Here is a 22,280-nt window from a genome sequence, read left to right on the forward strand (position 1 = left end):
ATAACTGGAATTCCCCAGCACTTCGTTAGATCCACAAATACCTCCTGGTTTAGTGTCCATTCGTCCTGATGTATGCTGTTCCTGCTTAGATAGTCGGCTAGATGATTTAGAGCTGGTCCACACTAGGTCCGGAAACGTATCCGTGGCTGCGTTTTTCAAACCTGATGAAAAACGGAGTCCCGGATACTAATGTTGAAAATAGCAGCCAGCCTCACCCAAGTAAAAAACGGATCCGTTTTCAAAACCTGACCGGAAGGTCCGGATCTGCTGCATTTTCACGCAACGGATCAGGACCACGGATACACGCAGGGGTAGTGAAAGCAATGAGAAAACGCATCTCCAGCTCCACGGGCAAAAAACGGATGTTAAAACGGATAGCCTGAGCTTTATGATTGGCCCAAAAAAATCCTCCCACTCCTTCCCAATGATGGTGACGTTTTCTGTCAGGGAAAAACCTGAACGGAAACTGATGCAAAACTGATGCACTTTCATCAGTTTGCAGTACGGTGGGTACTTCCCCTGATCCGGACTGCAGTGTCCGTCCTGCAACTGTGTCTAGTGTGGACCAGCTCTAAATGTTCCTTTCAGGTGAATGGCTCTCAAATATTTTAGGTTGATCTCGGCCCAATGAAGCAGACGAGATACCCGATTCCATAACAAATAACTCCTCGTTCCTCCCTGACGATTGATATAGGCCACTACACAGCTGTTGTCTGTCCAAATCAGTACATGCTGATGGGAAACCTCTGTACCGAAGTGCTGTAGTGCTTGCTTGCCAGACTGCCTGTAATTCCCAACTGTTTGAAGATTTTTCTCCAGACCTTGCTCCAGTGACCCAGAGCTGGAATCAAACGCAGGTGTGCTCCCCATCCCCAGGTACTGGAATCAGTTGTGATGATTGTCTGTGACGGAAATTCCATAGACGACCCTCTGAAAAATGTTGCCGGTCCAGCCACCACATTAGGGAAACTTATGTTATAAGGGATTTTTACTCTCTTGTCCAGAGATCTGGAGGTCCTTGTTCCAACTTATTAGGATCCATAACTGCAGAGGTCTGGAATGGAACTGACCCCATAGGATTGCCAGAAAAGATGATGTTAACATTCCCAGAATCACCATGGCTTTTCTTAAAGTAATAGAACCTGCATTCTGAAAAGAAGAAACAATATTAAGAATATTGTTTATCTTTCAGGAAGAAAAAAGTTTCTTACAGTTAGAGGAGATCAAAATTCCATGTTCTGTAAAGGGACCATGGAGGATTTAGACCAATTAATTAACCATCCTAGTGACTGTAAAAAAAGCTAAAGAAGTCTATCTGGGCGTTAACAGAATTAATAAACTGTCCCCATATCAAAAAATCATCCAAATAACCCAAAATGTTGATGGATCTAGCCCTAAGTACCGCCAAAACCTCAGACAAATTTTTTGTAAACAGCCAGGGAGCTGATGCCAAACCAAAAGGTAATGCATTCAATTGAAAAAGTCTTACCTTCCCATGAAGCTCTATGGCAAACCTTAGATACTGTTGAGATCTTAGTTAAATTGGTATATGCAGGTAAGCATCCTTTAGATCCAATGAGGCTAGAAAACAGACAGTCTTTTTGGAAAAGATTTTTTACTGATTGGATGTTGTCCATACGAAACTTTCTGTATTTTGTATGTACCTGTTTAGGTGTTTTACATTTAGGATGAATCTGTATTCCCCCTGTGGTTTCTTTACCAGAAATACCGGTGAACAACACCCCTGACCTATCTGACAGGTAGGAACTTCCCGAATGACTTTTTTTTTGAAGTAGTGAGGCTTCCTTTTTTTGAAGGGCTATTAGTTGAGATTGATCTTTTGGAGCTGGAGTTTTTTGCTGGAGCCTGCTCGAACTGGATGGTGTAGCCCTCTAGAATGATGTTTAACAACCACTGAGTCTGAACAACTTGAATCCAGCTTTCGCAGAAGTGGGAAACTCTCCCTCCCACCGGGACACTGGCGTCATTGTTTAGAGGATTGATTGACAGAAGTGGGTGTGGTTTTTCCCTTCTGAGATCTATTAGGGACCAACTTTCTTCTAAATGAATTTTTGTTGTCAGTTTCTGTTCTATTGGAACTACGAAAGGGCCGTTTATACTGAAACTGTCTTTTTAGTTGGAAAATTCTTTTTGGCGTCCGCCGTTCTTTCCATCATGTGGAGCGTTATCTAGTTTAGAACCAAAAAGTAAACCTCCTTCACAAGGAATTCCACATAATTTGGATCTTGATGAGTTATCTCCCTGCCAAGTTTTAACCCAGATACCCCTTCTAGATGAATTAACTAGAGCGGATGTTCTGGCTTTTAATTTAACTGTGTCGTCAGCAGCATCAGTCATGAAGTCTGTTGCATTAAGAAGATTAGGAAAATCATTGAGAATCTCCTCAAGGTACTCCTGAAGCAATCTTATCCTGTGTCTGTAAAAGCCACGTTTTCAGAGATCTACCCACAGCTGTGGAAGCTACGGCTGGTTTAAAAGGTTAAAGTAGAAGACTCCCAGGCTCCGAGTAAAATTTTCCATCTTTTTGTCTATGGGATCTTTAAGATTTCCAAAATCTTCAAACTGCAGACCTGTCTTTTTGGACACCCTGGATAATGATGGATCTACTCTAGGCACAGGCCCCCCAAGTTTGTGGTCATCAGGGTTGAAAGATAACGTTTAGAAAGCGAACAAGGCCAGAACGCACGTTTTGGCCTCATGTCCTTCAAGGAAGAATGAACCGGGATAAATAAAAAAAAAAAAAGTTTGGGTGTCTGCTAGACTGATACATTCTATCCAGGGGAGTCAAATTTTTCCTCCACTGTAATACCCATGGTAGAATGCATAGCTGATAGTAAATCCTTCATTAGATCAGGTGAAAAAGCAAACTTCTGTACTTTATCCTTTCTAACAGTTTCCACTGAATTGGATATTTCCTCCAAGGAAGATATAGCCAATTCTCCTTCAGATAACTCTGAACATTCAGAATCCACATGTTTCCTTTTCTGCATCTGTTTCACATGAATAGGAGGAGGAGGTAAAGAAAATGCTTCTATTGCGGTACTAGCAGGAATGGATACTGAAGTAATGAGTTGTTCTGTGGAAACTGGGGTAGAAATAGCTGAATATTTAAATCTCTTTAATGGCGGTGGACATTTCAGCTCTCATCCATCCCATTAAGTCCTTAAAGACCATAGGTGACTCATCCTTTACCACCTTAGTACAATATTGACATAGTTAGAAGAGGATGAAATACGAGTGTTGCATTTAGCACAACATTTTCTCTTATGCCGGGCATACACGGCATTTTCAGCCCTTATCAATCGAGCCGCTGATGGCACCTGCCGGATAGATTCCCCGCTGGCGGACAATACCGGGGAATCGAGCGGGTGATAAGCAGCGCCGGCAGGGACGAGCAGGGATCGGTCCGCACGGACGAGCGGGGATCCGGCGCATAATTGGCTAGGTGTATGCCTAGCATAAGTCTCAGATTTAGAATCAGATTTCGTTTTATCCGTCTTGTCAGATTTTGCTGGTTTGGCCTATAAGACAAAAGCAGAAAAAACTAATCAGTATCCACCCCTTCTATATACAAAACAGATTGTCTCAAAAGGAAGCCTGCCATAGCCTGCCAGAGAAGGGTCAGAGCCAGACTCCGCAGACTGCAGAGGAGTAGGACCTGTAGCGTCCTCCATGGCCTCAAACAAACAGAGGCCAAGGAAAAAAAGTAAATCATTTAAATACCTGCTGACCATGCGCTGAAATCATTCCATAATGAGCTGCAGCTGACGCTCCTCACACACCGTCGAATTGCATGATTTCCTGGTGTGGGCAGTCACGTGGGACGCCATCACGTGACCTGCTTCCATCACTTGCGGGTTGACGGACTTCCGCGCGCCCCTGCACACTGAAAACTGCCTCTGAGCGGGGAGAAGCCTCCGATGCGCTGGAGGAAAGGAACCCAATGGCCGCATGACCGATTTTGCTGGTCCTCCTCTCAGCGCTGTCGTGACATGACGTTCTGGGAAAGGAGAGTTTCACTTACCGGGGGGGGGGGGGGGGGGTGGATCTACCAGCCATTCTGTGCCCTTGCAGTCCCCCACGGCTTCTCCGGCCCCCCGCCACCAGCTAGTTCAGTTTTTGCTGACTCGGAGTTGGTGGGCCCCCATGCGTACCTTTGCATGCGTTCCCGCTGGTGCAGGAAGCTATAGCGGACGTCAACACGTACCTTTTTAAGTTACGTGTTAATGTCCACGATAGCTTCATGCACCAGCGGGAACTCGTGCAAAAGGTACACGTGCGGCCTGCCGGCAAAACAAATCTAGCTGACTGCGGGGGACTGGAGGAGCCATGAGTGACTGAGGGCACATGATGGCTGCAGGGGGCTGGTAGATGCCGCAGGTAAGTGAAACGGGTTTTTTTTTTGGGGGGGGGGGGTTTAAGGTTCCCTTTAAGAAGTCCTTGGCCAAGAATCCCCATCATTGCAGGGTGGCATCCTTAAAGAGAATCTGTACTGTCCGATTCTCAGCATGGGTAGCTCCCTCCCCCCTCAGACAAGCTGAAATTGAGAGCAGAGACCTGTCTGAGGGATAAACAAAGCACACACTGAGCTTGCAGGGGGCGTGCATAACTTCTTATCACAGCAGAGGCAGTGCATTCCTCTCTGGGTCGACAAAGCTTGACAAAGAAAAGAAGATTAGATATATTACAGAGACAGTGCAACTAGAAAAGGCTGCAGTAATCCAGACCACATTAGAACAGGTTTAGGAACTAGAAGAAATAAGACTGAAAATTTTGTTACAGAGTCTTTAATGGCAGCTGCTCTCAAGTGCTTTAAACTGACAGGAGACAACCAGTATACAAATGTTAGCATTTTTATTACAGTATATTCATTTAAAGCAGTAGGATTAGCCATACTATGCCAGGGAAAAAAAAAAAAAAAAAACACATAAGTAGTTAAATACTTGATCTACTTACATAACACATGTATTGTACTGTCCATGTTTTGATTTCAGTGAATGATATAGTGTAAATGAGGAGAATTATGTTCCTGTGGGAACCATGTCTTTTGCTCACAGTTTAGGCTAAATCCTGATGTCATTTCCAGGGCTGTGGAGTCGGAATCGAGGAGTCGGAGTCGCAGCAATTTTGGGCACCTGGAGTCGGAGTCGTGGTTTTAGAAACTGAGGAGTCGGAGTCGGGAGTCGGAGTCGCATGATTTTTGTACAAAATCCACAGCCCTGTTAAGTATTAGACTAAGGAGTCGGAGTCTGAGCAATTTTGGGTATCCGGAGTTGGAGTCTGAGTCGTGGTTTCAGAAACTGAGGAGTCGGAAGATTTTTGTACCAACTCCACAGCCCTGGTCATTTCTGCCCTTTACTTTTTTTTTTCTTTTCTCCTCAAATCGCTGAATCACCTCAGACTTGCTTGTAAACACAAGTGAGCAGGGGATCGTGTTTCAGCTAGGCAAGGAAATACATGGAAGAGGAGGAATATATTATAGATAAAAAAGGAACCCCCAGCATGCATCTGTTTGGCACTGACTATTAAAGGGCCAGTGCTCCTTAAGTATGTGATAACTCCAAACCATAACAGTAGAAAGTTTTGAATGCAGGATTAGCATATTTATAACTTAATACACTCAGACCAGTTGCTGTTGAAATTTGATTTCTATGGTGACAATCCCGCTAAAAACAACAACAAAAAAAAAACCTGATCGCTGCAAAAACTTCTTGTTCCTTTATTTGAGATGAAACTCACACCTGGTCTACCAACAGTACTGATAAAGGAAAAAAAGTTGGCCCCAGGATGTTGAAACTTTGGCTAAATATACTAAAAATAATGAGACAAAGATACAGTTTCCGAGGTTATACGATTCAGTTTTCCTTGTCAGGCACACAATTGCAAAGAAGGACACGGCACTCAGGAGCTGTGCAGCAACAAGCTGTATTGGAGTCACAGCCCTTCCTCAAGTGTACCTCCCACATCCTAAACAGGTAATATATATACCCACCCCCAGCAGTGACATCAATTTACATAATGAGATTACATCCAATCTGTACAGGGAACTACACACTAATTTCTACCCTGGCAGAACAACCAAGGAACACGTGTGTATAGCTTACAAGTATCAATTACATATATTCTATCTTTAATAGCTTACACGCATAATTAGCACTATATCAAAAGGATACATAGCAACAGAGCAGTATGCAGTCAAGATCTAAAGCAACAGAGATGAATGTCCATTTATTCATCTGTAGAAGCTCCCCTAAAAGGAATAAATCAGAAAACAGGCAAAATTATTACTCTTATTAAGGTCTCTAGGTGACACACAGCCAAATCTCCAAATCCACCTCGCTTCTCATTGTAGAAGCAGCTTATTTCTGTCACCTCCTCACTTAAGAGGGGGAATAGCATCCATGATAAACCACCGCAATTGCGACACTGAATGACCAGCCTGCACAAAGTGTCTAGAGACAGGTGTCTCATACTCAGGTGTCTCATACTGCAGCTACATTTCGCACCCTCGCACCGGGAAAAAGAGATTACGAATAGTTTTTACTGTTGCACACCATTTGTTGTCTATGGTCCATGCTATCTTGTCTATATTGGTAAGACAAGTCACATGGCTAAGAGCAGGATTCAGGAGCATAGACAAGCAATCACAAATTTTTCTGCAGGGAAAGCAGAGTATGAGACACCTGTCTCTAGACACTTTGTGCAGGCTGGTCATTCAGTATTGCAATTGCAGTGGTTTATCATGGATGCTATTCCTCCCCCCTAAAAAGTGGATCTGAGGTGAACTTTTACTCATTGCATAATTGTGATCCTTTCCTATTGTTTATAGGGCATTCCTCAAGCCAAATACTTTTCTGTTTTAAATACCCTAATTCCCTATAAACTAGTGGTGTGAAAAACTATTTGCCCCCTTCCTGATTTCTTATTCTTTTGCATGTTTGTCACACTTAAATGTTTCTGCTCATCAAAAACCGTTAACTATTAGTCAAAGATAACATAATTGAACACAAAATGCAGTTTTAAATGATGGTTTTTATTATTTAGTGAGAAAAATAACTCAAAACCTACATGGCCCTGTGTGAAAAAGAAATTGCCCCCTGAACCCAACAACTGGTTGGGCCACCCTTAGCAGCAATAACTGCAATCAAGCTTTGCGATAACTTGCAACAAGTCTTTTACAGCGCTCTGGAGGAATTTTGGCCCACTCATCTTTGCAGAATTGTTGTAATTCAGCTTTATTTGAGGGTTTTCTAGCATGAACCGCCTTTTTAAGGTCATGCCACAACATCTCAATAGGATTCAGGTCAGGACTTTGACTAGGCCACTCCAAAGTCTTCATTTTGTTTTTCTTCAGCCATTCAGAGGTGGATTTGCTGGTGTGTTTTGGGTCATTGACCTGCTGCAGCACCTAAGATCGCTTCAGCTTGAGTTGACGAACAGATGGCCAGACATTCTCCTTCAGGATTTTTTGGTAGACAGTAGAATTCATGGTTCCATCTATCGCAGCAAGCCTTCCAGGTCCTGAAGCAGCAAAACAACCCCAGACCATCACACTACCACCACCATATTTTACTGTTGGTATGATGTTCTTCTGCTGAAATGCTGTGTTACTTCTACGCCAGATGTAACGGGACACACACCTTCCAAAAAGTTAAACTTTTGTCTCGTCGGTCCACAAGGTATTTTCCCAAAAGTCTTGCCAATCATTGAGATGTTTTTTTTTAGCAAAATTGAGACGAACCTTAATGTTCTTTTTGCTTAAAAGTGGTTTGCGCCTTGGATATCTGCCATGTAGACCGTTTTTGCCCAGTCTCTTTCTTATGGTGGAGTCATGAACAATGACCTTAATTGAGGCAAGTGAGGCCTGCAGTTCTTTAGATGTTGTCCTGGGGTCTTTTGTGGCCTCTCGGATGAGTTTTCTCTGCGCTCTTGGGGTAATTTTGGTCGGCCAGTCGCTCCTGGGAAGGTTCATCACTGTTCCATGTTTTTGCCATTTGTGGATAATGGCTCTCACTGTGGTTCGCTGGAGTCCCAAAGCTTTAGAAATTGCTTTATAACCTTTACCAGACTGATAGATCTCAATTACAGTACTTTGTTCTCATTTGTTCCTGAATTTCTTTGGATCTTGGCACGATGTCTAGCTTTTGAGGTGCTTTTGGTCTACTTCTCTGTCAGATAGCTCCTATTTAAGTGATTTCTTGATTGAAACAGGTGTGGCAGTAATCAGGCCTGGGGTGACTACAGAAATTGAACTCAGGTGTGATAAACCACAGTTAAGTTATTTTTTTAACAAGAGGGGCAATCACTTTTTCACACAGGGCCATGTAGATTTGGAGTTTTTTTTTCTCACTAAATAATAAAAACCATCATTTAAAACTGCATTTTGTGTTCAATTATGTTATCTTTGACTAATAGTTAACGGTTTTTGATGAGCAAAAACATTTAAGTGTGACAAACATGCAAAAGAATAAGAATTTAGGAAGGGGGCAAATAGTTTTTCACACCACTGTAAATAAACCACGCCCACAGGTTTTCAGACAGCCTTGGCAGTAGCAAGGGCTCATGGGAGCTCAGTCTGGGCAGGAGGAGGAGGAGGTGTTACTAGCCATTGATTTCAGAGGCAGAGGGGAGGAGTGAGGGGGATTAGGTTTTTTTCACAGGCTGAGTGCTCAAGATACAGATAAGCCTGCCTCTGTGTAATGTTTACAAACGACATGGCTGCTGTCATTGTACCACAGGAAGAAATCATTTTCTATTAAAGCTGTTTGCAGCTAGATTTGCTGTGTAAACTATCTAAACTTTAGATAAGATATATAGAAAAGTTACTTGTTATAGTTTTTCATCTCGGATCCGCTTTAAGCGAGGAGGTGACAGAGATAAACTACTTCTACAACGAGAAGCAAGGTGGATGTGGAGATTTGACTGTGTGTCACCTAGGGGCCTTAATGAGTAATAATTTTGCCTGTTTTCTCTGATTTATTCCTTTTGGGGGAGATTCTACAGATGATTAAATGGACATTGATCTCTGTTGCTTTAGGTCTTGACTGCATACTGCTCTGTTGCTATGTATCCTTTTGATATAGTGCTAATTATGCGTGTAAGCCATTTAAGATAGAATATATGTAATTGATACTTGTAAGCTATATACACACACACACACACACACACACACACACACACACACACACACACACACGTTCCTTGGTTGTTCTGTCAGGGTAGACAGTGTGTAGTTCCCTGTATAGATTGGATGTAACCTTATTATGTTTGTTAATTGATGTCACTGCTGGGGGTGGGTATATATTACCTGTTTAGGATGTGGGATATACACTTGAGGAAACGCGTCGTGTATTCTGTGACTCCAATACAGCTTGTTGCTGCACAGCTACTGAGTGCAGTGTCCTTCTTTGCTATTGTGGTCCTGTACGTGCAGAGGTGGTGTGTCTGCAGGATACTGGCACCGGCTGGCCGGTTTTAGTGCCGGTTTTCCCAAGACGTAGAGTTTTTCGTTGATTTTTCCTGGTCAGGCAGCAAGCCACAAACTTATGAGACACTACTTATATCCAAAATATATTTATTTATTCTACATGTGAGGATAAGGAGAGCTGGAAAAATCACTCTACTAGCTGATCGACTAATTACTTACCTTGTAAAGCTACAGGAATTGCTTCAATTTGGATCTTTGTTGGTTGTTTCCATCCTAGCTGGTCACAAGTTTCACATAAAACATCTGTCACCCCCTAGACAATTAAACCACAAATTTATAATTGGAAAACATGCAGACGACAATAATGGCATGTAGAAAGTTTTCATTTTTTTTTTTTTTTACTAAAAAGTATTTTTTTGCATATAAAAATCATTAACATTGCACTGTGCTGTATATAAATGACAAAGTATGTAACACTATAGTAATTACTAAGGCCTCATACACACACAATGATCTTCACCTGAAGCAGTGTCAACTGAAAATCTAATGCACCCGTCCCATGGTAAGTTGCTCAAACAGTGATGAATGAACCCACTGTGCTCATACTTATCTGTCCCATCATCCCTCCTCCCCTCTCCATAGACAATACATTGTGTTTGACTATAGCCAAGCAGCATGTCTATACAGCAGTCATTCCATGCAATGTCACACTAATGATTGTGAAAGGATTACTAATGCAAACACCGATTGAAGGTGTGTAAAAGGATAAAAAAAAAAAAAAAAATAAGTGAAATTTATCTCTATACAGAGGAGAAGAGATTTAAAAAACAGCAATTTGCTTTGCGTTTTAGCGGAAATTTAAAGAGGTCCTGAAGTGAGAAAGATAATTTGGCCATGGACAAAGGCATCCAGAGTGGATATGAATGAGTAAAGGTCTACACATGCCTACTAGAATGAAGCACTCGTGCATGGAGGAAAAAGCCATGTGCGAATGACTGTTATAACGACCCATTAGTGGAACCTCACACTTGCCGAATACAGATGCACTCTACAAACCGAGAGCACAGCCAAAAGATTTAGTGGGACCCTGCGCTGGAACAGTGGGTTCTAAGAGGATGTAGGAACCTCTGGACCATCTAGAGGCTAACAACTACTGAGGTAAATAACCAAGCTCAAACACTACAGGATTGCATAGTGAAAGTCATGGCACTTTGCGCAGGTGCAGTAGTTCTGTAATCACAGTAGACAAGACAAAACATTAATATCCAAATTAATATTAACACAAGCAGCGCTACTTTAAAATTAGTCACCAACGTCTCTGCTATCACAAGTCCTATAAGTTCGCTGTGGGGGTATCCAAATCACAGACCAATAGTAAAAGAATCCACTGCGCATGCATGATAGATATAGATAGATATCTATCTCTGAAAAGAAATACAAATTGCACATCGCATAATACTGCTATTGTGAAGGCTTTACAACACGCCTCGTGCATGTGTGAACCGTGCTAACACTCGTGAATCCACCACCAACATCAAAGGGGCTCACCGGATGCAAGCCACCTAGTTTTCCAGGTGGGTCTCAGGCTTAATATGGTGTTCCACTAGGGTCCTCAGTGAATCACACCGCTCAGCAGGTATAAACTTTTTTAATCTTCATAAAACTTCAAGAGAACCCGAGGTGTGTTTAAAGAATGTTATCTGCATACAGAGGCTGGATCTGCCTATACAGCCCAGCCTCTGTTGCTATCCCAAACCCCACTAAGGTCCCCCTGCACTCTGCAATCCCTCATAAATCACAGCCGTGCTGTGAGGCTGTGTTTACATCTGTAGTGTCAGTCTCAGCTGCTCCCCCGCCTCCTGCATAGCTCCGGTCCCTGCCCCCGTCCCTTCCCTCCAATCAGCAGGAAGGGATGCAGGCGTGGACTGGAGTTCTGCAGGAGGCGGGGAGAGCAGCAGACTGACACTATAGAGATAAACACAGCCAGCTCTAACAAGCTGTTTGTCAGCAGAGTGGCTGTGATTTATGAGGGATTGCAGAGTGCAGGGGGACCTTAGGGGGTTTTGGGACAGCAACAGAGGCTGGGCTGTATAGGCAGATCCAGCCTCTGTATGCAGATAATATTCTTCAAACCCACCTCGGGTTTTCTTTCAGATAAAAAAAAAAAAAAACATAAAAACTTCATTGCGCAGCAAGTTTTGACATTTAGCACATACTTCCGCGCTTCTCGCTCCAATCTCCTACTTACAAGCTCCACAAAGAACTTTAGGCATATCTGAACGGTGATCCTGGGGCCCTGTTGGGTAAATTAATGTCTCCTTAGCGGCTTCCCGCACTACGACAGACAATCCCCACACTCCTCGGGTTCCTGGTACCACGGTTTATTATGAATAGCTGCAAGTAGAGGGCCGGATGATACACTTTATCACTTTTGCACTGGACTTCTCTCTGATAAAGTGCTTTTATATATGGACTTTATTTTGAAATTATTTTTATTTTAAAAGTGCTCCACCGTGTTTTAACCCTACTGTTATTTTTATTGCTTATGACTAAGTGCGGTGTTTTAAAAAAAAAATATTGTATTACTAAGAGTGTGCACATATAAATGTTTATTTTTCCCCAGTGTTCTCCCAAGAAAGGTTTCCCAGCCGGATGGCATGAATATGTAGCCGGGTGGGGAGCGACAAGGGAATACAGTGTAGGTACAACTCTGCTTACAGCATTGGACGAGGATGAGGAAACAAGCCAATGACAGCTAGGTGCTCACCAAAATGAGCTGGGTGAAGCACCTGGCTAAAGGAGCCTGGGAGAACAATGGTCCCCCAAAGAGATAGTAGCTCAATCCCTTCGGGCAACAGTTTGGTCAGAGTTCTGTACAGACAAGACTCTAGTGCACAGGCTATTGACAAGTTCTGTTGCTATGGAGGGGGAATGGCGCATACTGCACAATGGAGTGGGAGAAGTAAGGAAGACGATACACTTGGCCTGTGCTTAACCTAGATAATCTGGCAATCTCTTGGCACTTTATACACGCCAGATTCTCCACAAAGGGAGCTACAACTGGTCAGCTTGGCCAAAAACCATCTAGTATGTGTATGCCCAAGTTATTATATATTTTCAACCTAAGCCCAGTGTCTAGGCAAGCTCTTCCTACAATATGGTTTAACAAGCGGTAAAACAGAGGCGCCAAAAATAGTTAAAAATTCTAAAATCCATTTAAAAAGAGAGGTAGTGGAAGACTTACCTCCCCATGTTAGACTCTCACCAGTCAATTAATCAGCAAAAATATTTATTCACAGCTCCAACTTTGCAACACGTATCACGGATCTGTGGCCGCTTTATCAGGCTATACAAGTAGTAACTGCTGATCAAGTTTCACCAGTACAAGCACCTCCGGAAGCGCTTATAGTGGTTAAACTTAATCAGCTGCCCACCACTACCTCTCTTTTCAAATGAATTTTAAAGTTTGTACACTACTTTTGGCGCCTCTGTTTCACCTCTTGTTATACCATTTGAGGCCACCCTTGGTGGAGGGGGACACCCCATCCTTTTTTTCTTGTCTACAGAGAGCAATTCTTAACCCCAGGGGGTCAGGTTTAGTCTCCCCACCAGTGAATATAGTGGTTACCTTGGTGGTATTTACCTTTTTGAGTACACTGCTTCCCTCTACCGAAAAAGCCATTTAGGGCATTTTTTTTTCTTTACAACACATACACTTTAACTTCTTATTAACTATTAAGTTTTGAATCAGGGTGCTACTTTTTATTGGTTAACCTTAAAGGACAGATGAGAGGAGTAAAGAAGAAGGAAAAGAAAGAAAAAAAAAAAAAAAAAAGATGCCACCCGGCATCTACTACGCCTGCGCAAGCGCCGCCCGTGATCGTGTGGTTTGGAGTGTTCTGCGCTAGGGATATAATTTTGAAACTTTATCAACCTACCATCTGAGGCAGCTCACCTCAAGGGGGGGGGGGGGGGGGTGTGCTAGTGAACCCATACAAAGTCCTTAAACAGAAACCGAGGTGGGTTCTAAGAATGCTATTAGCACAGAGGCTGGGTCTGCATATAATGCCCGGCCTCTGTTGCTATACTGCTCCCCCCCCCCCCCGCGCTCTGCTATGCCCCTATAAATCAAATGCTGTGCTAGCAACACACAGCGTATCACAGCCGGCTGTTTACCTTTTGCTGTGTCAGTCTCGCAGCTCCCTCGCCTCCTCCACAGCACCACTTCCCGCCTGCGTCCCTTTCCTCCCCGCTCATTGGAGGGGAGGGAAGGGAAGCAGGCGGGAGCGGCAACATAGATGTGTAGTATGGATAATTACTTAAAAATAAGTAGCAAAGAAAATTCTCATATTTTTATTATTTTCAGTTATATAGTGTTTTTTTATAGCATTGCATCATTCTCTAATATTCACAGTTTACACGCAACTCAGCATTCTAAATGTTTTGACAGAGCAGTCTTGTGAACTATTGGCCTGTCCTCTGGAGAGAAAAAGAAAATATTGTGACTGACAGTTGATATAACCAGCTTCAGAAGACAAAAGCTCTATGTGACTTTGAAAGTCGTGGGGCTCCATGGATTTTTTGCATAGATAACTGGAGTTTCTTAAAGTGAACCTCCGGACTAAAAATCGACTCAGCAGCACTGAAAAGGCTTGATGTTTCTTTAACAGTTTCACAACATCAGAACTTTGTTTCTCTTATACAAGCCTCATTTTTAGCTGCACAGAAGAAAACTGCCCGGGCATTTTTCCCCAGATGCTGTGCAAAGCATGATGGGATTTCTGATGTTGTTGTTCTCGTTCTGCTGTTTTGGTGCATTTTTTTTTTTTTTACATTTTGAATTTGACATTTGAAGCCTAGCGTGTGCAGCTGGGAGGGGTAATCAGGACACAGGACAGTTGGAACTGTGTCTTATGCTCCTTGTCACCTCCTTTCTACCAAAAAGATGGCTGCCCTCATGACAAAGATGGCAGCCCCCATGAATCACAAACATTTGCCTGTTCTTTTAAATCAGGGTGGGTAAGAGATTATATTACCTATCTATTCTAATTAACATAACTAATGTAACTTGATGACAGTATGTTTGTTTAGGCTGAAGTTCCCCTTTAACTCTTTCTCTACTGGAAATAATATTAGACTTATGTCTCTGCTCCTAATGTTTTATTTCTTAGCTGTACTACACATACAAATCATTACATCATTTTTTTTCCGCTTCAGTGTCTCTTTCAAGGGGTACTGTACCCCCACCCAAACAAAAGAGTTTAACTACCTGGGGCTCTTACCGGTCCCCCACAGACATCCTGTGCCAAGACAAAACGATCCTCTGGTCCCCGCCGTGGCTCACTTCCGGTTTTTACAACACTACTGCTGAATGAGTGCATTTGCCCCCCCTCCCGCAGAAACTCCTAGACATGAGCTACATGCAGCCTCTACACTTTTTCTTCAGCAAGATGGTCACCAGCTTTTTTTCCCCTCGTTTCTCTGAGAAAGCCAAAAAGCAACAGGGAAGGACAGACGTTGCGGCAACCCAGAGTGTTCAACCAGTTAGAGAACCCTTGCACTAATTAAATGCAATGGAATATTTGTGCTGATTGTGGGGGGAGGGGGCACAACTTCACGCAGCCCCTCTAAACTGATTCATAATGCCTGGTCACCTCTAGCTGATTACCTAATACTGGGTCGCACATGGTGGTCCATGGTTAATAGTTACAAAAGATACGGAGTGGCGGATCATTTTGATTGTGTGCATTGAACCCCTCCATACACCAACCGCCAGAAATTACTAGGTCATGCGATGAACCATCATTCCTCCTTCCCCCTCCATAGCAACAGATTACGTCTCAAAGTTACAGCCACTACACTACTCAATCTCAAACTGTCACCTAAGGCATAAAGTCCTGATCCCTTTGGGTTCCAAACATTCTTCATATGCACGCAGCATTTCTTTCAAGCGCTAGTACAAAGCAAAAGTAGTGATATGCAGGACCAGAGTGATAAATGGATAGCATACAGTTGCCTTGAGGGCTCTGAAGTCGGAGTTGGAGTTAAAGTAATTTGGGGTACCTGGAGTCGGAGTTGTGAACAAAACTGAAGACTCTGGCTCCTAATAAATTTAAACTGCAATTAAGCAAAAATATTATTACATTGCTCAGATAATAGTCACTTAAAGAGACACTGAAGCGAAAAAAATATATGATATAATGAATTGGTTGTGTACTATGAATAATTACTAGAAGATTAGTAGCAAAGAAAATATTCTCATACTTTTATTTTCAGGTATATAGTGTTTTTTCTAACATTGCATTATTCTATAATATGTGCAGATTACACAACACTCAGCATTCAAAATGATTCTTTCAGAGCAGTCTGTGAAGTAATGACATCTCCTCTGGCAGAGGAAAAGTAAATAGTCCAGGAACAGTTGTGATAATAAAAGTCAGATAACAGCCCTCTCCATGACTAAGGCCACATACAGACATCAGACCATAGTCTTTGGAAAATGAAAGATCACAGACCAATCTTACCACCCTTCCTGTAGTATAAGAGCCATACTCTACACAGTCTTTTCTATGGAGCTGAACTCCACATCAGAAAAAAATCATTGCAAGATGCTGCACACACAGATGCTGTACAGACACAAAAGATCAGTATCTGCAAAAGATCTGTTCCTGCCAAAAATCCATTCCTGCAAATTGCAATGATAGTCTATGAGATCTGCAGATCATCATACACACATGATTTAACTGACATTCATCTGCAGATCTGAAAATCCATCCTGGTGGATCTGATCTGCAGATGAATGTCAGTTAAATCATGTGTGTATGATGATCTGCAGATCTCATAGACTATCATTGCAATTTGCAGGAATGGATTTTTGGCAGGAACAGATCTTTTGCAGATACTGGTCTTTTGTGTCTGTACAGCATCTGTGTGTGCAGCATCTTGCAAAGATTTCTGTCTGATGGGAAGTTCAGCTCCATAGAAAAGACTGTGTAGAGTATGGCTCTTATACTACAGGAAGGGTGGTAAGATTGGTCTGTGATCTTTCATTTTCCAAAGACTATGGTCTGATGTCTGTATGTGGCCTAACTTAGTCGGAGAGCTTAATGGCTTGTTTGCATAGAGATAACAACTGGAGTTTCTCAACTCTTCCTGTACTGGAAACAATTAGACTGATGTATCTGATCTTAATGTTTTATTTCTTAGCTGTACTACACATACAAATCATAATATCATAATTTTTTTTTTCGCTTCAGTGTCTCTTTAAATACATTAGCAAGAACAAGTATGTGAACCATTTGGAATTATATGTATGTTCTGCACAAATTGGTCATAAAATGTGATCAGATCATCTAAAGGGGCCCATACACCTAACGATTTTCCAGCTGATATAGGGCCGATTCGATCACAGTGATCGAATCAGCTGTGAAATCGCCGCGCACACCGCTGACAGAACGATCGATTTCCGTCCGAAATCGATCGTTCCCGTCGATCCGTCCGGAAGATTTTTCTCGATCGCCGACGGGTCGGGAGTGCGTCGATAGCGGCGTCCGAATGCCGGACGACCGACGCAATACAGCGGGTATACATTACCTGTTCCGGCCGGCGCGAGTCCCCTGCTCTCTGCTGTCGGTTTCGCTCTGGTCTGGTCTCCGGTGTAATGTCCGATTGCGCTGCCCGGAAGCTCCCTTCCACACTGAGTAGCACGCATGCTCAGTGTGAAGTTAATTATGCTGCTGATGGCAAAATAATAAATATCTCCGCTTCCACACATCATACACTCACCTAATTTTCAGGGTAGGGAGAGGATCCCCCGAACGACCTCTATGCCAAATTGCCCCCCCCCCCCCCCCCCCCGAGACCCGCTGGTTCAGGAGATAGATAAGAGAAACCTATCACGGGAACCAGTGGGTCTCGGGGGCTGCAATTTGGCATAGAGGTAGTTCGGGGGGTCCCCTCCCTACCCTGAAAATTTGGGGAGTGTAGGATGCGAAGAAGCAGAGATATTTAGTATTTAAACATCAGCCGCATAATTAAATAGGAACTGTGGCCGCACAGCCTCCTACTGCGCATGCAGGGCAGCGCAAATCCAAAGGCAGCGTAATAAGACACAACACCAACATGCTTGACTTCTTCCTGCCCAGCAGGAAGTTTAAACAGTAGAGGTTTAAACTTCCTGCCGGGCAGGAAGAAGTGAAGCATGCCAGAGACCAGACCAGAGTGGAGAAGAAGACAGCAGAGACCTAGGGAGTCGCGCCAGCGGAGCAGGTAATGTATGCAGAGGGGGGGGGGGGGGGGGGGATTAGCGGCGGCAGCACCACCACAGATTGTTAACGGTTTCAGGCTGAAATCGGTTCACAATGTGTTTGCAGTAAGGCAGCCATACGATCCCTCTCTGATCAGATTCAATGAGAGAGGGATCTATCTGTTGGTCAAATCTGATGGCAAATCGACCAGTGTATGGCCACCTTAAAGAGACTCCGTAACAAAAATTGCATCCTGTTTTTTATCATCCTACAAGTTCCAAAAGCTATTCTAATGTGTTCTGGCTTACTGCAGCACGTTCTACTATCACCATCTCTGTAATAAATCAACTTATCTCTCTCTTGTCAGACTTGTCAGCCTGTGTCTGGAAGGCTGCCAAGTTCTTCAGTGTTGTGGTTCTGTGATGCATCTCCCCCCTCCAGACCCCTCTCTGCACACTGCCTGTGTGTTATTTAGATTATGGCAGGTTCTCTCTGCTCTATTATCTTTTACAAGCTGGATAAATCCTCCTGAGCTGGCTGGGCTTTCACATACTGAGGAATTACATACAGGAAGAGCTGTCTGCACTCTGCAGGAAGAAACAGCCTGACACTTCAGTGGAAGATAGCTGCAGGGGGAAAGAAACACACAAATGATCTCTTGAGATTCAAAAGGATGGCTGTATACAGCCTGCTTGTGTATGGATGTATTTTCTATGTGTGGACATACTGTACATCAACCTACTTCCTGTTTTGGCGGCCATTTTGTTTGTTTATAAACAAACTTTTTAAAACTGTTTTTAACCACTTTTAATGCGGCGAGGAGCGGCGAAATTGTGACAGAGGGTAATAGGAGATGTCCCCTAACGCACTGGTATGTTTACTTTTGTGCGATTTTAACAATACAGATTCTCTTTAAGTCACAACAAAAGACAATCACAGTCTGCTTAAAGGGAACCTTAACTGGCGAGCAAAAAAAAATTCACTTACCTGGGGGCTTTCCCAAGCCTCCCGCAGCCGTCCGGTGCCCGCGCCGGTCCTTCGGTGCCCTCCGGTCTCCCTCCGCCGCTAAGTTTCGTTTTCGGACGACTGCCAGTCGTCCTCGGGCCACTTCCGCATTCCTCGTCGTAAACTGCAGTAAAGCGCGCCGCATGACGCGTTTGGCGTCATACACATGACGCGTTCGGCGTCATGCGGACGCGCTTTACGATGAGGAGTGCGGAAGAGGCCCGAGGACGACTGGCAGTCGTCCGAAAACGAAACTTAGCGGCGGAGGGTGACCGGAGGGCACCGAAGGACCGGCGCGGGCACCGGACGGCTGCGGGAGGCTTGGGAAAGCCCCCAGGTAAGTGAATTTTTTTTTGCTCGCCAGTTAAGGTTCCCTTTAAACTAATACACAAATAATTAAATGTTTCCATGTTTTTATTGAACACACCATGCACACATTCACAGTGCAAGTAGAAAAAAAATGTGAACCCATAGACTAATGACATCTCAAATAGCTAATTGGAGAAAAGTGTCAGCCAGCTGGAGTCCAATTAATGGCATGAGATTGGAGGTGTTTGTTACAGCTGCCATGCCCAATAAAAAACACGCACACCAGTTTTGGGTTTGCATTTCCCAAGAAGCAATGCCTAATGTGAATGATGCTTTGCACAAAAAAGCTCTCAGAACACCTACAATTAAAGCGGATCCGAGATGAAAAACTAACTATAACAAGTAACTTGTCTATATATCTTATCTAAAGTTTAGATAGTTTACACAGCAAATCTAGCTGCAAACAGCTTTAATAGAAGAAGAATATTTCTTCCTGTGGTACGACAGCCGCCATGTTTGTAAACATTACACAGAGGCAGGCTTATCTGCATCTTGAGCAAAGAAAACGAATCCCCCCCTCCTCCCCTCTGCCTCTGAAATCTCTGGCTAGTAATACCTCCCCCTCCTCCTGCCCAGACTTTGCTCCCATGAGCCCTTGCTACTGTCTGTAAGTGCCTTGGCTCTCTGAAAACCTGTGGGAGTGGCTTAGTTTATAGGGATTTAGAGCATTAAAACAAAAACAAAAATATTTGGCTTGAGGAATGCCCTATAAACAATAGGAAAGGAACACAATCATGCAATGAGTAAAAGTTCATCTCGGATCCACTTTAAGAATGGTTGGTTTGCATAAAGCTGGAAAGGGTTATAAAAGTTTCTCCAAAAGCCTTGCTGTTCATCAGTCCACAGGTAATGCTGAAAACAGCTGACGGTACTTATCCATTAGCCGGGCGCATCCGGCAGGTGGCGACAAAACTCCACCAGAGTTACATCTTTCCCTACCATCCATGTCGGCCTGGAGGGGGAATAGTAATTAGCGCCACCTGCCGGATGCGCCCGGCTAACGGATAAGTACCCAGCTGACTTTACCGAGCACTTAGCAAAATGTAAATTCATAAAAGCTGTTACCTCATGAAAAACTCAAATTACTGAGCAGTGAGGTAAAATTACCGCCTTGTGCAGTGATTCTCTCAACACGTCACAATGTCAATTCATAAAGATTAGAGCAGGCGGTATTGGGACGGAGAATAATGCTTGCTTGGAGGAGGCGATAAGCATGCGGATAAGAGCAAAGTAGACTGTGCAGGGAGACGAAGTCTCTGCGAGTCTGTGCAGGGAACCACAATTACAGCTTGTAACAAAAGAGAGATAACGCAACACTTCTGCTGTACCGCTCAATGGGCTGCGGTAATTTACCGAACTTCAAAGGCAGCTGTGAAAAGGTTTATGAATTAGCACACAAAGGTCTAAAATGCCGAATGCGGTATTTTCCCACAAAGATTTTTTTACCTAACACACTTTTATGAATGATACCCAATGTCTATAAATGGAAAAAGTTCGGCACTGCTGCTACTCTCCCTAGGAGTGGCCGTCCTGTAACGATGACTGCAAGAGCACCGCGCAGAATGTTCATTTAGGTGAAGACTCCTCCTATAGTGTTAGCTAAAGACAACAGTCTCTGGCATATGCTGACATCCATGTTAGCGAACCTACGGTAAAACACTAAACAAGAATGGCATTCATGGGAGGATACCACAGAGGAAGCCACTGCGGTCACACAAAAAAAAAAAAAATTCACTTACCTGGGGCTTCTACCAGCCCCATGCAGCCACCCTGTGCCCTCCTAATCACTCACTGCTGCTCCAGTCCCCCGCCCCCAGCTAGCTAGTTTTGTTTTTGCCAACCTCGGGGGTCGGCGGGCCGCATAGCCAACATTTTTACGCATTCCCGTTAGTGCAGGAACATTAACGCATACATTTTTTCGCGCTAGCGGTGCAACGCTAATAAATTTTCAGGGTTGCCCCTAGCAGCTGATTTGTCCCACGCCACAGCTTAACTCTCTGCCGCTGGCTCTTGGACCCGACGGCGCCTCGCAAGGCCGTCCTTTACTGCGCCTGCATGAGTGCCGCTGTCAATCAAATTCACGTTGTACAGAGTGTACTGCGCAGGCCATGGTTTAAATCCCAGTTAAAGCCAATACATAAAAACAGCAAGGAGTCTTTGGGCAAGGCTTACTAATGCTTCTAGTCACCCTTGGAGCACGACCTAAGTGGCTGCAGCTCTTAGCTGCACTTCGAGTTAGCCAGAAGTAAAATGCAATAAAAATGTCTTGAGCCAGCAGGAGTGGCAGGAACACATGTTGAAGATTTTCTTACCCATCTCAGAAAGCTGGTAAGCATAAAGTCACTGCTGGTTAATTAACCAGCTACTAATTAATCAGCAGATACATTTCCTTAGTCTGAAAGTCTGAATTCAAACTCAGCTCTACTTCCACATCTATAAAAATATGCATAGGTCACCACTCTAGACAAAACTTAACAATCCACTTCAGCTGTATCTACTTTGCACGAAAAAAACACTGCATTCACACGAAAACAATCTTACTATTATCACTGCCAACCGTTTGATCTTTTAAAAACATGTAAAACAAACGACTTGTGTAAAAACAATAAACACTATAGACTCGCTGCAAGAAAGCAAGTCCTTGTTGTGCTACAAGTAAAGATCTTTCTCTCACCAAAGCTCTAAACGTTTTTACTTCTTCCCCAGCCTCTTCTACATCCACGTGCGCCGCCATGTCTTTACTAACACGGAACCGGAAGTAATGCAGTCATCCAGCTGTAACGTGATAGGATGTTGTTGCTATGACGGTCATGCGCTTTCCACCGGGAGCGGCTAATTTTAGTTATTGGCATGATGGAATAGTCGCGCGCGCCATGGTCTGGCAGCCAGCTCAGCTCAGCTGAGCTGAGGCCCGAGGGCTGGATGTATTTGCCAGACTCGTGCCAGAGCTGCAGCCATTAGAACACGCTCTATAGGCTCTAGCAGAGACTTCAAGGTTTGCTGCGGAGCTGAGCGGAGATTCGAACCACGGTTGCCTGTGTCAGTGGCAGAGCCCTTAAAAGTGGATCTGAGCTCAGTGCTTCCTCTCTGCTGTAATGCTGGGCATACACGGCATTTGCAGTCCTTATCAATCGATCCGCTGATGATTTCCTGCTCGATCCCCGCCGGCGGACAATAGCGGGGAATCGAGCAGCTGATAAGGAGCGCCAGCG

The 22,280-nt window shown here is 43.8% G+C and overlaps 1 protein-coding gene across 1 annotated transcript in view; it reads right to left on the minus strand.

Annotated features, from left to right (window-relative positions):
• DDX47 (DEAD-box helicase 47) overlaps positions 1-21,846 on the minus strand; it is a 403,902-nt gene extending 382,056 nt beyond the window's left edge. Inside the window, exons 1-2 of the mRNA XM_068242689.1 lie at positions 21,743-21,846; positions 9,668-9,761 (exon numbers count right to left, since the gene is read on the minus strand). Coding sequence (XP_068098790.1) covers positions 9,668-9,761; positions 21,743-21,802 — 154 coding nt within the window. The 5' untranslated portion in view covers positions 21,803-21,846. The remainder of the gene's footprint in view (positions 1-9,667; positions 9,762-21,742) is intronic.
• Positions 21,847-22,280: the final 434 nt, after the last annotated feature.

The sequence above is a fragment of the Hyperolius riggenbachi genome, chromosome 6, assembly GCF_040937935.1.
Source record: "Hyperolius riggenbachi isolate aHypRig1 chromosome 6, aHypRig1.pri, whole genome shotgun sequence".
NCBI lineage: Eukaryota > Metazoa > Chordata > Amphibia > Anura > Hyperoliidae > Hyperolius > Hyperolius riggenbachi.